General features: G+C 37.0%; 2 protein-coding genes across 4 annotated transcripts in view; one reads left to right on the forward strand and one right to left on the reverse strand.

The window, feature by feature from the left end:
* cadm2a (cell adhesion molecule 2a) overlaps positions 1-16,588 on the reverse strand; it is a 470,143-nt gene that overhangs the window by 239,803 nt on the left and 213,752 nt on the right. The window lies entirely within an intron of this gene.
* Positions 2,972-10,899, forward strand: LOC132132685 (CD209 antigen-like protein D). Its single transcript, XM_059545159.1, has 4 exons — positions 2,972-3,467; positions 10,053-10,183; positions 10,272-10,378; positions 10,487-10,899. Exons 1-4 carry the CDS (start codon positions 3,062-3,064, stop codon positions 10,620-10,622), a joined length of 780 nt encoding a protein of 259 aa, XP_059401142.1. The 5' UTR covers positions 2,972-3,061; the 3' UTR covers positions 10,623-10,899.

A 16,588-nucleotide genomic window follows, 5' to 3' on the forward strand; every position in this document is an offset into this window, starting at 1 on the left:
CTAGTAAGTTATCAACACAAAAATTGTGTAATCTGAACCAGACATTAGACATCGTCGACGTCTGATGCCAAATTGTTAAACATCGCCCAACCATAGCTTCTTCTGTTTATTATCATATATGCTTTAGTCAATAATAGTTTTTTTTAAAAACTAACGTTAGCCAATGGAAAGCATTTTACTTACTTTTCTGGGTGCATCTGTGACAGGTGTCTGTTAAAGTTTGAAGTTGTCCCAGTCTTTTCCTCAATTTTGCGATTACACACACAACATTTAGCGCTGCTCTTTCCAGCATTAGATGCAAAATTAGTGTAGACGAAGTTCATGATCCGGGGCACATCTTTCTGCATTTTCCAAATGTGAACATTTAGCCCGCGAATCATGCACGAGTGTAAAGTGAGTGACGTCAGTGAGTGTGCTGTCAAGCAAAGAGAGCGAGCGGTAGCAGTGTCTGTGAGGGAAAAAAATAGATCCCGGCCGGTCTTGGGTACGAAACAGGAAAAGTGTAACACATTATATAATTTTTTTATAACATATTTAGTCAAAAACAACGTGATGAATGCTCAAGTCCGATTTTATATATCCTCGAGTCCGAGTCCGAGTGCAAGTACGAGTCATCAGTCCGCAAGTCCAAGTCGAGTCACGAGTCCAGAGAATGGAGTCTCGAGTCAGACTCGAGTCCAAAGAATAGTGACTCGAGTCGGACTCGAGTACTCCTTCACTGGAAAAAGTGCAGATGTGTGTACCTATATCTGTTACTTAAGTAAACAGACAGGTTTTTATAATAAATTACATAATTAGGCTACTTTGACCATCGCATATTATCATTATTAACAATCTATGTAATGTGAGAATCGAGATATTTCATAATATAGTTCATGCGTCTGGAAATGTTTCTAATAAAAATGAAAAAAATAAATAAACTAAAAATAATGCTTAATAATAATTTGCCAATATGCTGTGGCTGCTGTGTGTCACATGAAGAGCCCCCTTTGCCTAGACACAATTAATATTGATTTTCCACAATATTTACGCTTGCAGAAAAATACATTTGTTTACATTTTGCAGAACAACAATCGTTGAACCAACCTAGAATTGATTGTGAATTCAATTTGTAAATGCAAGTTAACAAGCATACAAGTTGGGTTGGAAGTTGGAGCATGCGCACTTGTAACGACCATGAAATTGGCGCATGTGCTATAAAGTGCACCAACACCGAACAGACAAAGGAGCCTCACCCTAACTGTGGTGGATACGGTGAATAGGCTAAAGCCCCAAAAAGTCAGCGTACTCCTTTAACTTGTACTTATATTGCTCGTTTTGTAACATGTTTTGTGTTAACAATTTAAAATGTTAAACATAGAACATTTAAAGTATTTAGGACCGGTTCAATGAGATAGCACTTTGCATGTTTTTTTTTTTTTTTTTGGCCTACTCATTTAATTACTTTTTTTAAGAATGAGTATGGCTAAAATGACCAATGTGTTGCTGCTGGTTTGAAATAAAACCTGGACCAAAATATCAAGCATGTAGTAGTTTTTTTTTAACCTTGTGATGCTGTTTAAAAACACATTTTTAGTCAACTGAACGTACTTTATTAAGTCAAGTGAAAATAACATTAAACGTTTTTTTAACTATAAAAACTCAATCAGCTGAACAAAAGATCTTAAGTTGGGAGACATGTGGCCTTACTCAGTGAATTGAGTTAAGTGAACTAATTCGTTTAAAAGTTGAGTAAACTCAAAAAAGCTGTGCAGAAAATTACCTTGTAATTTTAAGTTAAGTCAACTTTTCTTTTTTTACAGTGCAGGAACAGTGGTCATGTGAGGAGTTTTATCTCTTTTCTGTGTCAGAGGTTATTTATACATATATAATACATACTTTAAAATATAATTTATTTTATGATGCAAATCAGAATTTTCATCAGCTGTTACTCCAGTTTTCAGAGTCATGATCCTTCAAAATATAAATCTAATATATTGATTTATTACCAGTGCTGGAAACCGTTTTGCTGCTTAATATTTTTTTGGAACCTGTGACATTTTGTGTAGGATTATTTGATGAATAGAAAGATAAAAAGAACATCATTGATAGTAAATCAACATATTGGAATGATTTCTGAAGGATTATGTGACATTGAAGATTTATACACACACACACACACACACACACACACACACACACACATAAATTACATACATTTTATCTATATATCTAAATAAAAATAGACAGTATATATGACCCAAAGTAACTAGTAACTAACTACTTGAGTAGATTTTTCATCTGATACTTTTTTACTCTTACTCAAGTAACTATTCAGACTAGTACTTTTACTTTTACTTGAGTAAATATTTCTATACGTACTTTTACTTTTACTTGAGTACAGTTTTTTGGTACTCTACCCACCTCTGCTGAGTTTATTATGACAGCTACTAACACATTTTAGTCAGGTTAGTGTTTAAAGGCCTTGTGACATGATCATGCCAATATGCTGTTATGCAATAACGACATCTCATGTGAAGAAATAGTGAGAGAATCCATTTAACAGTTTCACTTCTTCTTAAGTGTTTTTTGCACAGCATGTCCAAAGCTTTCCTTAAAGACACACTATATGCAATTTCATCCACATTCAAATTTACCCCTAAAGAAATGAAGAGTACTTTGAAAATATGTTACACTCACGGAAGATGAAAACTCATATCAGTATTTTAATCAAGTAGCTTATAGGAATATCTGACTTTGTTTTTTTTTTTTTTTTTGATAAAACATTTCCTCTTATTCAGCTGATAATGTCTTTTGTGATTATAAATAATAATAAATAAATATATAAAAATGAGAAGTAACTTAATTTATACAGTTGTTCATTGGAGCAGCACTGTGTTCTTCTGATAGGTGTGATGTTGTGTTATGGAGTGCCTGACAAGGATATCACGTGTTCATAACCACAGTGGTGCCTTATAAAAGTAAAGGCTCAAAGATGAAGTTGAGAGCAGTTCAGCCCACTTGGAGCAGCAACTTCTAATAATCTCACATTTACCTCCCTCAGACTGACTACATCTTGAAGATGGACATCTACGCTAATGCAGATGCTGTATACATTCATAATGTCAGGACAGAAATAGAGAACACCAGGAGACACCAAACACCTCAACAGACAGGTAATGAGACTCATTTTATTATAAAACCATACACATATTTGTCCCACACATTTGAGTTATATGAGTTTATGAAACATTTATCTTCAGGAGGTGACTGTGTGAAGATCAGAAGATACAGAGCAGGTCTAGTGTGTTTTGTGCTGCTGTGTGTTCTTCTGCTGACTGGAGTAATATTGCTGTGTGTCCACATCCATATAAAGAACACAAACCACACAGAAGAAAAAGACCAGCTACTAACCAAGATCACGCATCTGACGAAAGAGAGGGATGGATTATTATCAAGTACATGTGACCGGATTAACCTTTTCAGTGGTGAGTTTAAAATTTTCTAGCAGTCCCCTCTGAGAGTGTATTTTTTTTAAGCCGACCATTATTTTAGAACTTTCCCCTTACTGTTTCCATGGCGACGCATCAGGCTTGTCACGTGACACATCGTGTCTACAATGACACTGTTTGACAGATGGATAGCTTTTATTTATTTTTTTATTTTTTTATTTAGAATATTTACAAACTTGCTTACCATGCCATGAACAATCTATAATGCCGATTCATATATGTGTAAAGGAGTGTTTTTTGTCATTTATAAACCTTTATAAATGATCGTGATCGTGATCTGTAATGTGAGATGGGCGTCGCCATGTTTTGATCGTGCTGCAGTTCAGAGAGTCCTGTCAGTCGGATTTACAGCACGTGACTTAATCAATCTCTCCCGAAATACAAGTAATAAAGTGGCGGGTGAACTGGGTGAAGAATAGAGTGAACTTTATAGTTACTTACACTGTGTATCTGAAAGGGGTGTCCCTGACTAAGGATTTTCATAATTGAATCAGAATTTTCGAATCTTGCCGATATTCGACTGATAGTTGAATCATATGATTGGGGGTGGTGCAAAATAAATTAACAAGAGTCAAGTCAGACATTCGACTAACATTATTAATGATGTTAACACACAGGAAAAATGTGTAACGAACACCTTGCGGGATAAATAACATTTTATGTTTTGATTAACAGATAGCTAACACTTAACGTAGACAAAACTATAACAATTAACTTTTTAATTTTTTTTAAATAGTGCTCTCATTATAACGTTAGCCTAAAACGTTAGCATGTTCTGCATTTCTGTTTTGAGCTGCGCGTGCTGAAGATGACCAGTAGAGTGACGCATTTGACATCAAGTTTTTAATCAATGGGATTCAACTCATAATTTCCAACGCTTTGTTACTTATACAACATAACATTGTGGATGCATTCTTCACGAAACAATGTGCAGAAACACTGCAACTAAACTTTAAATATTCATAGCGTTTTAGTATAATGGTCTTCTCATTATAATAATATGTAAATAACAGTCCCAGTCATAGTTATTAATATTCTGCATTGTAGTTTGACCTGCTCACGCTGTGTGCTGAAGAGATATCACCGTAGTACTACAATGAAGCGCTTGACTTAAAACCAAATGCATCTTATATCAGGTAAATAATATATCCACGAATATACACCAGCTGAAATGTTTTGTAATCACTTGCACCCTACTTGTTCAAATTAATCCAGTCTCTGCCTGTGTCAGTTTGAGTCTTGGTAAAGTTTGAAATCCCTGCCGCCAAGATGTTTTCTGTTGGTCACGGATTATGGAAAGTTAAACATTAATCTACAGGGGTGGTTGGATTAATTCACTCACTTTAAAATATTAATTTGAAGCTTCTTTCTTATCAGATTCTTACAGCTTAAACATAATAGGCTGTATATTAACTTATTGGGATTAAACCAGTAGTTATATGTGAAATCAGATGTTTGAGCTCCCCCATATAGTCAAAATGGCATAATCAGTAACACCCTGCGAATATTCGACTGTTAGATTGGTAGTCGAATCAGGCTCCTCGAATCAAAGCATTGATTCGTCAACTATTCAGGGTCACCCCTAGTATCTGATATGAATAAAAAAAAAACATCTGCAAATAAAATTTGAATGAGTCGATTATTCGTTTAATTAGCAAATGCATTTGTGCCCATTTTTCCGCCCATGGGCGTGCTGGTCTAATAAAGAAGTGTGTTCAGGTGCATTGCTGGCGTATTGCTATTTTAAAGGTAAAATTTGTAAGATATTTGCAGTAAAATATCCAAAAACCACTAGGCTAGAGTTATATATTTTGTCCATCTGATTACTAACAATATCTCAACTACTTGTAAATTATGAGAAAATTCCCATTCTAAACAGTGTCACGGGAAGTAGTGTCTAGCGTCCAGCAAACCACTAGCTTGCTTCAAGCAGTTCCTTATTTACTTCTTCTTGCACATTTTATGGTGGATTGTGTTACTTATTTATGGAACATAATTACTGTTTACCGTATGCCACTGGTTCTGTCGACAAGGACAGCTCCCGTAAACGTCAGCATACTGGTCAACCAAACGAACCAAGAAGAGTTTGGGACAAGAGGAGAGAAAGAGCAAGGATAAATATCGGTGTTGCATTTTCTAGATGGAGAGAGCTTCGTGACAAATTTCTAGAAAGAACTAGAAAGAGATGCCGATCTCACGAGCCTGTCCTCCAACAAAAAACGACCATATAGGTCGTTTGTGCAAGCACCTTATTACGACCTATATTTATGGTTTAAAGTTAAGCGCCCTCTAGCGGGCGTAAAAATAATGACAGTATCGCGTTGCGTCTGTCGTCATGAAATGACGTATAACGTCATTACCAATCAAAACGCACGTTTATTTAAATGCAATGTGTGGGCTTTTTACACCGATCTCACAGTATTTCCTACATATTTTACTAGGTGGCTTATTTGTTCGAATGACCACACCTAACCCCACCCCTAAACCTAACCCTCACAGAAATCATGCTAAATTATGATTTATTGAGCATATACATTTTCGTGCACATCCGTTCCCTGGGATCGAACCCATGATAGCATGATTACCTATCAATGAATAGCGCAATAATCTACCAACTGAGCTACACGAGACGCAAATCAGAGTGCAAATAAAAGAGTACAAAACATTAATATGAAAACGACCTTTTGCCAATAGGGGCGCAATTGTAGTATACGCTCTGCAGTGTTGGGGAGTAACTAGTTACATGTAACGGCGTTACGTAATTTAATTACAAAATTATTGTAACTGTAATTAGTTACAGTTACTAAGAAAAAAATAGTAATTAAATTACAGTTACTTATGAAATTTTTAACGATTACAAAGGGCATTACATTTGAATATTTACACACATCCACATACAGAGTTAACTGATTTCTTTCCCAAATTACACTGACTATTATGAGACATACATCCTAATAATTTCCGGGATGCAGAAATACAGTCTAGTTCGTAGAATCCAGTCATAAAAACGTAATGCCTATAACGCGGACGGAATATGCCACATTTTGGAATGACTAAACAAAAGTAGGTCAGTACACTTGAATCAAAACATGACATGGACTAGTGTCTGTAAATATTAAGCACAAAAAATCCAATATATGACTTGCACATTTTGCGTGTTGGAAATCAGGCGCGGACTGGACACTGGGAGAACCGGGACAAATCCCGGTGGCCTGGCAGATGATTGTACTAAAGTGATCATTTGCGAATCCGCCATTTGATAATTAAATCTCTAATAAGTCATGAAGTGTTAGTCATGACTCGCGCGCTCTCCGCGCCTCCGCCAAACGGTTTGGATCAGACTCAGAGTAATCAATGCGAGAGAGTGAGAGAGAGAGAGAGAGAGAGAGAGAGAGAGAGAGAGAGAGAGAGAGAGAGAGAGAGAGAGAGAGAGAGAGAGAGAGAGAGAGAGAGAGAGAGAGAGAGAGAGAGAGAGAGAGAGAGAGAGAGAGAGAGAGAGAGAGAGAGAGGAAGCGCACAGCTGGAGCAGAGAAGCAGAACTACTGTTCAGGGTTTCAGGTCAGTTTTATCTGTAAAGATGCTTTTTTTTTTTTTAAATCAAGCAGCAGATCGTTGCTCATCAGTCATCACTCAAAATACTATATAAAGGTCATCATTATTATCTGTTGTAATGTTACAGTAGTAATTTAGCTGAAAAAAAAATCTGATTTTTTTTTTATATAGATTTAGGGGGAGCTACGAGACAACAACACAACCCTAGCGAAAATTAACATTTTAAAATTTAACTATAAATCCAGAGAAAATTGTTACTATTGTTTAACTGTGGTAACCAAAAATGTAAAATTATTTTACAAATGTATTTATTTAAAAATAAATACAAATCCATTTGCAAAAAAAAAAAAAAAAAAAAAATTAAATAAAAAAAAAGGTTATTTTACTTTTATATAGGCTAATAAAAGCATGGTTAATTTTTGTAAGGGAAAAACATGACTCGTGTACAGTATTAGGATTTTTCAATAAAGATATTGTAGTATTGTAGAGTATTGTGTTGTAAAGTATAGTTTTGTTCAATCTTGAGTATTAAAGTCATGAGAGAGATGGATAACAGGGCAAAATAAAGAGACTGAAGAGAAAAATAGAGGTGAAGGTGCAGTTCAGGAGAGATCTTTTAATTATTTTGCATGTCCCCAAATTAAAGATTTAAACCTTTTTTATGTCAGGTCCATACAAAAAATAGTTTTGTCCATGAATTTGTTTGTATGAGTTTGAATTTTCCAGTCTGAATTTTTTTCCCAGTCTGCCCCTCCTGTAAATTAATGGCAAAGACATGGTTTCATTTACTACACATAGGCCTACTGAAGCTCGCAGTGTTTTCAACCTCTGCCGCCTCAATATAGGAGTACACGAGCACATAAACATAACTTCTAGAACTGCTCTGTGTCACTTCATGTGCATTTTACTTATTTTGAGAAAACTATCATCATATACAAAGAGACAGCAGTTTAAAAAAAACACCAATGTTTCAGGAGTTTATTACACAGAATATGTCACATGCTTATTAGATAACTGTATTTAAGTTGATGTATATGCTTTTATTTATTATTCTTTAATTTTCACAAATTTAGAAAAGTAATCAAAAAGTACTCAAAAGTAATTAGTTACATTACTTTAATAAAGTAATTGAAAAAGTTACACTACTATTACATTTTAAACAGGGTAACTTGTAATCTGTAACCTATTACATTTCCAAAGTAACCTTCCCAACACTGACGCTCTGATGGGTCGTATTTCAGGGATTTGGACAAACGACCTATACGGGCGTATTGGTTGGAGGACAGGTTGGATCTCACTTGTGTTTTACTGGACAGGTGAGATGTTTTGATTCGTATCTTTACAGAAAACGTATGCTATTATAACGATCAACAAGATTAGTATTATGGGGCATACACGCCAAAATTCGTCATGGCACGAGCGCAACTAGCTCTTAAAGGGAATGGAATATGAGACTCTGATTGTTTTTTTGCATGTTACGCCCAAAAAACACCCATTACTCATTAAGAGAATAGGGACAACCCGTTTAGACCATGCGCCCGGGCTCGCCAACCGTTTTTCCTTCATTAAAATAGCAAAAGTGGATGTGGACACGCCCAGAGTGCACCTGCGCCATGTGCTTTACACTTTGCATTTAGATCGTTAAAATGGGGCCCTAAATGCAGGGCCGGTCCGCGGCATAGGCGGTATAGGCAAATGCTAAGGGCGCCACTCATCCATAGGGGCGCCAGAATGAGTAAACGAGTGAATTTTTTTTTTTTTTTTTTTTTTTTTTTTATAATAGGCTACTATTTAAAAACCATTAATTCGAAATACTACAAAATAAAGCAAAAATCGAGTGCTTGAAGTGCGTCAGAAACAGAGCGCGCTCACGATCAGTTGTTGGTAATTTGTTGTGTAGCGTGCCCGACGCCGCATCCAATGTAGACAGCACTGCTTTTGTTAACACACAGCTCGTAGAAATGGGCCTGGCAGCTCACGCCAGTTCTAGACATGGTGAAAGTTTCCTGATTGTGACGGAAGGCCGAATTTAAATGACACATTATAAATGAGCATAGTCTGCGATAGATAGCCTACAGTGCCAAAAAGAAGAGTAGAGGATAAAGACAGAGGTAAAGATATGTAGTGAAAGAACAATTTATTGCATAGGAGTAAGATACTATAATTTCATGGCAGTTATTTTTACCTTAAACTTAATGTTAGCAGTTGTTCTGAGTTCTGAGTCCCCAGACTGTGATTTTGTACAATCATGTCAGTTTTAAGACGCATTTTTTATTATCACTTTTTTATTAATGTTTTACTCTACAGTTGTGCAGTTTTGGGGGGATACAGTACAGGCCAAAAGTTTGGAAACATTACTATTTTTAATGTTTTTGAAAGAAGTTTCTTCTGCTCATCAAGCCTGCATTTATTTGATCAAAAATACAGAAACAAATGTAATATTGTGATATTATATTACAATTTAAAATAATTTGTTTTCAATTTATTATACTTTAAATTATCATTTATTTCTGTGATGCAAAGCTGAATTTTCAGCATCATTACTGTGTGTGTGTGTGTGTGTGTGTGTATATATATATATATATATATATATATATATATATATATATATGCTAAATCATGAACACAATGACAGGGTGAAATGGGCTGTGATGCATGGGGCGCCAGGTAAAATCTTGCCTAGGGCAGCAAATTGGTCAGGGCCGGCCCTGCCTAAATGTATTGTTTTACTAGTATTTATGTGTAATTAAATGTCTGAATTCTAGGATATGCATTATGTGGTTAATAACACAACATATAGTTGTGATAATATGATAAGAGCAGTGCACGTCTTTCTCTCTAGCTCAGCGTCAGCCAACGTACGAAACTACTGTTTGAATTTGGCAGTTATGTGACGTCACCAAACTTTCTAAATCCTATATGTGGGACCATACACCCACTAACAACCACTTATTGGGAGATCAGTGTGATGAGAATAAAGTGCTAAAGTTCAACTGGTTGTGTTTACAGATGGATGGATTAACTATCATAACTGTAGTCTTTACTTCATTTCCTCACTGAAGAAGACCTGGACTGAGAGCAGAAGATTCTGTACAGAGAGAGGAGCAGATCTGATCATCATAAACAACAGAGAGGAACAGGTGAGTTAAACTGATTTTGTAACTATAGTCGATATGAAGAAAAATATTATTACTTTATCATAAATATGTGATTTTCTCATTTTCTCAGGATTTTGTGGAGAAAATATCTCCTAATTATGTTGTCTGGATTGGTCTGACTGACAGTGAAGTGGAGGGCACATGGAAATGGGTTGATGGCAGCACACTAAACCCTAGGTGAGAAATCACTGAATTGACCTGATTATTTTCTAATAAATGATTCTCACAGTCTGCAGTATTCAATCAAACAGAAAGCAAAACTGAACATCTTTCGCTGATCTGTAGTTTCAGCTTCTGGAATTCTCAAGAACCCGATGGACAAAGAAAAGAGAACTGTGCTCGAAATTTTTCACCAGGATGGGCTGATTATTCATGTAGTGATCTTGGTCAATGGATCTGTGAAAAGGGCAGTTTAAAATAAGTCATAGGGTTACATCTTTCCCCTAGCTGTTTTTAAAGGAACTGCTACTGCTAGAACATAATGATTTTGTTGTTGTTGTTTTGCATACTAGTGTAGAATAATTTACAATACCAAAAAGTTATGTTCTGCTCCTGTCTCATGAGAAACACAATACACTTAAAAGCAAGTAAATATAAGATTCAGTTTCCTACACTCCAACTCTGTAATAAGATCAGAATAGGGACTGTGTGTGTGTGTGTGCTCTTGTTTTTGTGACATATCAGGACACATCTCTGTATAATGACATGGGTATGACACAGGTATTACAAGGAGAGGGTGACTTATGAGGACATAACCCATGTCCCCATTTTTCAAAATGCTTATAAATCATACAGAATGAGTTTTTATTTTGAGAAAGTAAAAATGCACAAAGTGTCCTGTGAGGGTTAGGGTTAGGTGTAGGGTTGGTGTAGGGCCATAGAATATACAGTTTGTACAGTATAAAAACGATTACGCCTATGGGATGTCCCCACTTTTCACAAAAACAAACATGAGTGTGTGTGTGTGTGTTACATCTAAACTTTACAATCGAAATATGAAGTCAATATTGAGTAATTGAAATTAACCACTGTAGCTGAGCCTTAAAGGTACAAGAAATCAAAGCAGTGAAATCAATCTGAAGATAACCAAACAGAACAAAATATTATTTTGTTTTACCATATTTTATTATATATCTGAGAATATTTCTGCTATATTAACAAAACTATTACTGAGACATAGGGGATAAACAGAAAGAGAACAATTTGTTTACTTTGTTTGAGGACAGAGTAATTTGGGGAATGTTCCAAGTTTATTTCCACAGACACATCACACTAAGAGACATCATAGTGACAGATATTGACAGAAACCACTTAATAGTTTCCCTTTTTTATAAAGTCTTTTTAGCGAAGCAAGTCAAATATTTTTCTTAAATGTGCCCTCTTTCAAATATACTGAAATACAAAGTTTTGAAATGTGTTACTAATCATTTACACCAACATGAGCTGAAAACTTTTGTCTCAGGAAGCAACAGCTTTTTTTCCTGGTTAACTTCGAGCTCACAAGATGATCGCAGTTTGAAACTTTTTTTTTAGTCAACATTTCACCTTTTAAGATGATATCATTTGTCATGAGTTAAAAGCCTGTAATAAATTATAAAATAATATAAATTAGAATGATCACTTGTAAATAGGGCTGGGGGATGAGAGAATATAATAATACAATGGGCAGAGTAGACTATATGCAGATTGGTGTTAGCATGAGGCTATAGACAAAACAAATGAAACTGACCTTGACTATTATTACTTTACCCAATTTTTATTTCCTGGACCATAAAAAAGACAAGAACTCATCACTGTATGCACGAGGACCAAGAAGCAATGTAAAAATGGTATGCTCTTTCTTTTTTTACAGCCTTTGCTAATGCTAACAAAGGAATTAGAGAGTTCCCGTTAACCTGCATTTAAGCATCTTTTATTAGTTAATGACGTTTCAGCGAAACAAACATTTCTTATTGTAACACTGTACAAACTTCATAATCTTGGGGAAGAAGGAGGTGGAAGCCGGCGGACAATCAAATCAAACTTTAATAATCAAATAAACACAAAACAGCGCGACAGCCCCTCACGGCCGACTGCCGCGGACAAACAAAACTAAAATCCAGGCCTGGTCCTCTCTTGCCCTTCACTGTCGTTGCTCCGGTTTTATATCATTCCACCTCCTCCATGTGACTCGAGACCGGTGGGTCGAGCAGGTGTCGCTCATTTCTCAATCACTCCACCGGCTTCGCCCCGTTCCCACGGCTCTCTGCCCCGCCCCACTCGTCACATACCCCCATCGCCCCTCGCAGGCCGGGGGGGTACCTTCGAGACTGCGTTCTACTGCCCCCCCCCCCCAACGCTCACGGTGACCTACAGGAACCTGGGGGTAGGACAGACGAGGCAAGGGAAAAGGAGATGGAAGGACGAGGAGCGACAGAGACGAGAGAGGAGAAAAAATAAAATAATAAATTCCGGTTCCCAGACACGCTGCCGCTCGGCCCTCCACCAGTTGGGTGATCTCCTCCGCGGTGCCTGGTGGTGGCACTGGACGGCCCTGGGCGGACGGCACGACACTCCTCTGCCGCCCGGTGGATGGCGACGGCTCCTCCGGTTTTGGGCAGCCGGCAGGAGTCCCCCATTCCCTGCTCCTCCCAATCAAGGCGGACGGCAGCAGGCTCCAGCTCTCTGGCGAACGGCGGCGACTCCTCCACTCCCTCACGGATGGCAGCCGCCCCCCACATCACGGGCGGCCGGCAGCGAGCTCGCCTGTCCCCGGCAACTCACTCCAGCCCACAGCCTCGAGCGTCCATGGTGGCACACTTCCTCGCCTGCTCTATGGCACCGCGGATTCACCACAGCGACGAGGGATCTTCAGCAGCGCGTCCCTCCTTCTCCAGGGCTTCGGAACCACTGTAACACTGTACAAACTTCATAATATTCGGGGAAGAAGGAGGCGGGAACCGGCGGACAATTAAATCAAACTTTAGTAATCAAATAAACACAAAACAGCACGACAGCCCCTCACGGCCGACTGCTGCTCACAAACAAAACTAAAATCCAGGCCTGTTCTTCTCTCGTCCTTCACTGTCAACGCTCCTGTTTTATATCCTTCATCTCCCCCGTGGGACTCAAGACCGGTGGGTCGCCAACAAAAACAAGAGTATTAAAACGTACATAAGAGTTAAAAAAAAGCATGTTAATGCAAACAAAACAAAATACTAAAGTGTAAATCCAATCAAAATTCAATATTATAACAATCATAAAAAAAAAAAAAAAAAATTGAAAACCTGAATTAAAATCTACATTTAAACCATGTGGGACCAAAGTTTTAAATTTACATACATACTATTCTATCGATTTCTACTGTATATAAACACGAGGTAATTGGATGGTTAAACTTGAAACTTGATTTTGATTTTTTTTTTTATATAAATGCTATGATATTGAATTTGTATTGGATACTCTTGTGTATGTAGTTTTGTTTTTATTTACTGTAATTCTTTATTTAGTTTTTCTTAATGTTAATAACATTTGTGATGTCAATGTAATTATGTATTTAATTATTATTATTATTTTTAGATTTATGTAATTGTTTATTTGTATTTGTCTGGATTGGTCTGACTGACAGAGATGTGGAGGGCCGATGGAAATGGGTAGATGACAGCACCCCTGAGTGCTGACTCATCGTTTTAATCATACACTAGATCTAATTATATCGCATGGAATTGATCTTACTGCTATAGATATTGTACCCAAAGTGATGATATTACAGACCATTTCCTTGTATCGTGCATGCTGCGTATAACTGATATTAACTATATGTCTCAGCGTTACCGTCTGGGCAGAACTTTTGTTCCAGCCACCAAAGACAGATTCGCAAATAACCTGCCTGATCTATCTCAACTGCTATTTGTACCCAAAAATACACATGAATTAGACGAAATTACTGACAACATGGGCACTATTTTCTCTAATACATTATAAGCTGTTGCCCCCATCAAATTGAAAAAGGTTAGAGAAAAACGTACTGTGCCGTGGTATAACAGTAATACTCACTCTCTCAAGAAAGTAACTCGTAGTCTTGAACGCAAATAGAGAAAAACTAACCTGGAAGTTTTTAAAATTGCATGGAAAAACAGTATGTCCAGCTATAGACAGGCTCTAAAAACTGCTAGGGCAGAGCATATCCACAAACTCATTGAAAATAACCAAAACAATCCAAGGTTTTTATTTAGCACAGTGGCTAAATTAACAAATTACCAGATGCCACCTGATTCAAATATTCCACCAACGTTAAATAGTAATGACTTTATGAATTTCTTCACTGATAAAATAGATAACATTAGAAATACAATAGCGAATGTAGATTCTACAGCGTCTAACACTTCAGTTTCATCCATCGCACCCAAAGATAAACTGCAGTGCTTTACAAATATAGGACAGGAAGAGATAAAAAAACTTATCACTGTATCTAAACCAACAACATGTTTATTAGATCCTGTACCCACTAAATTACTAAAAGAGCTGTTACCTGTAGCCGAAGAACCGCTTCTCAATATCATTAACTCAACGTTATCTTTAGGTCACGTCCCAAAACCATTCAAGCTGGCGGTTATTAAGCCTCTTATTAAGAAACCAAAACTAGATCCTAGTGTACTGGCAAATTATAGGCCTATTTCAAATCTTCCATTTATGTCTAAAATTTTAGAAAAAGTTGTGTCTGCTCAATTGAGCACCTTCCTGCATAAAAATGATCTGTATGAAGAATTTCAGTCAGGTTTTAGGCCCCACCATAGCACAGAAACTGCACTTGTTAACATTACAAATGACCTGCTTCTTGCGTCAGATCAAGGCTGCATCTCATTTCTAGTCTTACTTGATCTTAGTGCTGCGTTCGACACCATAGATCATGACATACTCATAGATCGATTACAAAACTATACAGGTATTCAAGGGCAGGCTCTAAGATGGTTTAGATCCTACCTGTCCGATCGCTACCATTTTGTTTACTTAAATGGGGTGTCATCTCATTTATCATCAGTAAAATATGGAGTGCCACAAGGATCCGTCCTAGGTCCCCTTCTATTTTCAATATACATGTTGCCCCTTGGTAATATTATTAGAAAATACGGAATTAGCTTCCACTGTTATGCTGATGATACTCAGCTATATATCTCAACGAGACCAGATGAAACTTCCCAATTATCTAAGCTAACAGAGTGTTTTAAAAATGTAAAAGATTGGATGACAAATAATTTTCTCCAATTAAATTCGGATAAGACAGAGATATTAATTATTGGACCAAAAAACACCACACAGAATCTTGTAGATTACAATCTGCAACTAGACGGATGTACTGCTACTTCCTCTACAGTCAGAAATCTGGGTGTTATATTGGACAGCAATTTGTCTTTTGAAAATCATATTTCCAATGTTACAAAAACTGCATTCTTCCATCTTAGAAACATTGCCAAGCTACGAAACATGTTATCTGTTTCTGATGCAGAAAAGCTAGTTCATGCTTTCATGACCTCTAGACTGGACTATTGTAATGCACTTCTTGGTGGTTGTCCTGCTTCGTCAATAAACAAGCTACAGGTAGTCCAAAATGCAGCAGCTAGAGTCCTTACCAGGTCAGGAAAATATGATCATATTACCCCAATTTTACAGTCTCTGCACTGGCTACCTATTAAGTTCCGTATCAGTTACAAATTATCATTACTTACCTATAAGGCCCTAAATGGTTTAGCTCCTGCGTACCTAACTAGCCTTCTACCACGCTACAACCCATCACGCACCCTAAGGTCACAAAACGCTGGACTTTTGGTAGTTCCTAGGATAGCAAAGTCCACTAAAGGAGGTAGAGCTTTTTCACATTTGGCTCCCAAACTCTGGAATAGCCTTCCTGATAATGTTCGGGGTTCAGACACACTCTCTGTGTTTAAATCTAGATTAAAAACGCATCTCTTTCGCCAAGCATTCGAATAATGTATCTCTTAAATTGTGAGTGTAGTTGCATCTGCATTTTTATTCTTTAGCTTGGGTTAAACTAATGTTACTTTGTTGGATCAGCAGCTATGCTAATGATGTCTCTATTTTGTTTCTATGTTTTGCCACGGGATTTACATCCCGTGGTAACTAGGATTTACACAAGCTCCAGTCTGGATCCAGAACACCTGAGAAGAGATGATGCTGACCCTCAGAGGACCCCAGATGATCCTAACCTTGAATCAACAAACATAACTAACAATTATTGCTACATGTGTGACTGCATCATATAATTACTATTAATTAATAATATTGATAGTTCATCATCTAGCTGACTACGTCTTGTATTATTATTATTTTTATTTTTCTAAAATCCTGTCAAACGTGCACAAACTACTAGCTACTACTTAATATTGTAGA

This window comes from Carassius carassius, chromosome 49 (assembly GCF_963082965.1).
Source record: "Carassius carassius chromosome 49, fCarCar2.1, whole genome shotgun sequence".
NCBI classification, from domain to species: domain Eukaryota; kingdom Metazoa; phylum Chordata; class Actinopteri; order Cypriniformes; family Cyprinidae; genus Carassius; species Carassius carassius.

Bases quoted from the DNA above. Each gene is read 5' to 3' on its own strand.
- LOC132132685 (XM_059545159.1), top strand. From the start codon at position 3,062: ATGGACATCTACGCTAATGCAGATGCTGTATACATTCATAATGTCAGG. The intron at 3,468-10,052 runs GTGAGTTTAAAA...TTGTGTTTACAG, and splicing joins CCGGATTAACCTTTTCAGTG to ATGGATGGATTAACTATCAT. The intron at 10,184-10,271 runs GTGAGTTAAACT...TCATTTTCTCAG, and splicing joins TAAACAACAGAGAGGAACAG to GATTTTGTGGAGAAAATATC.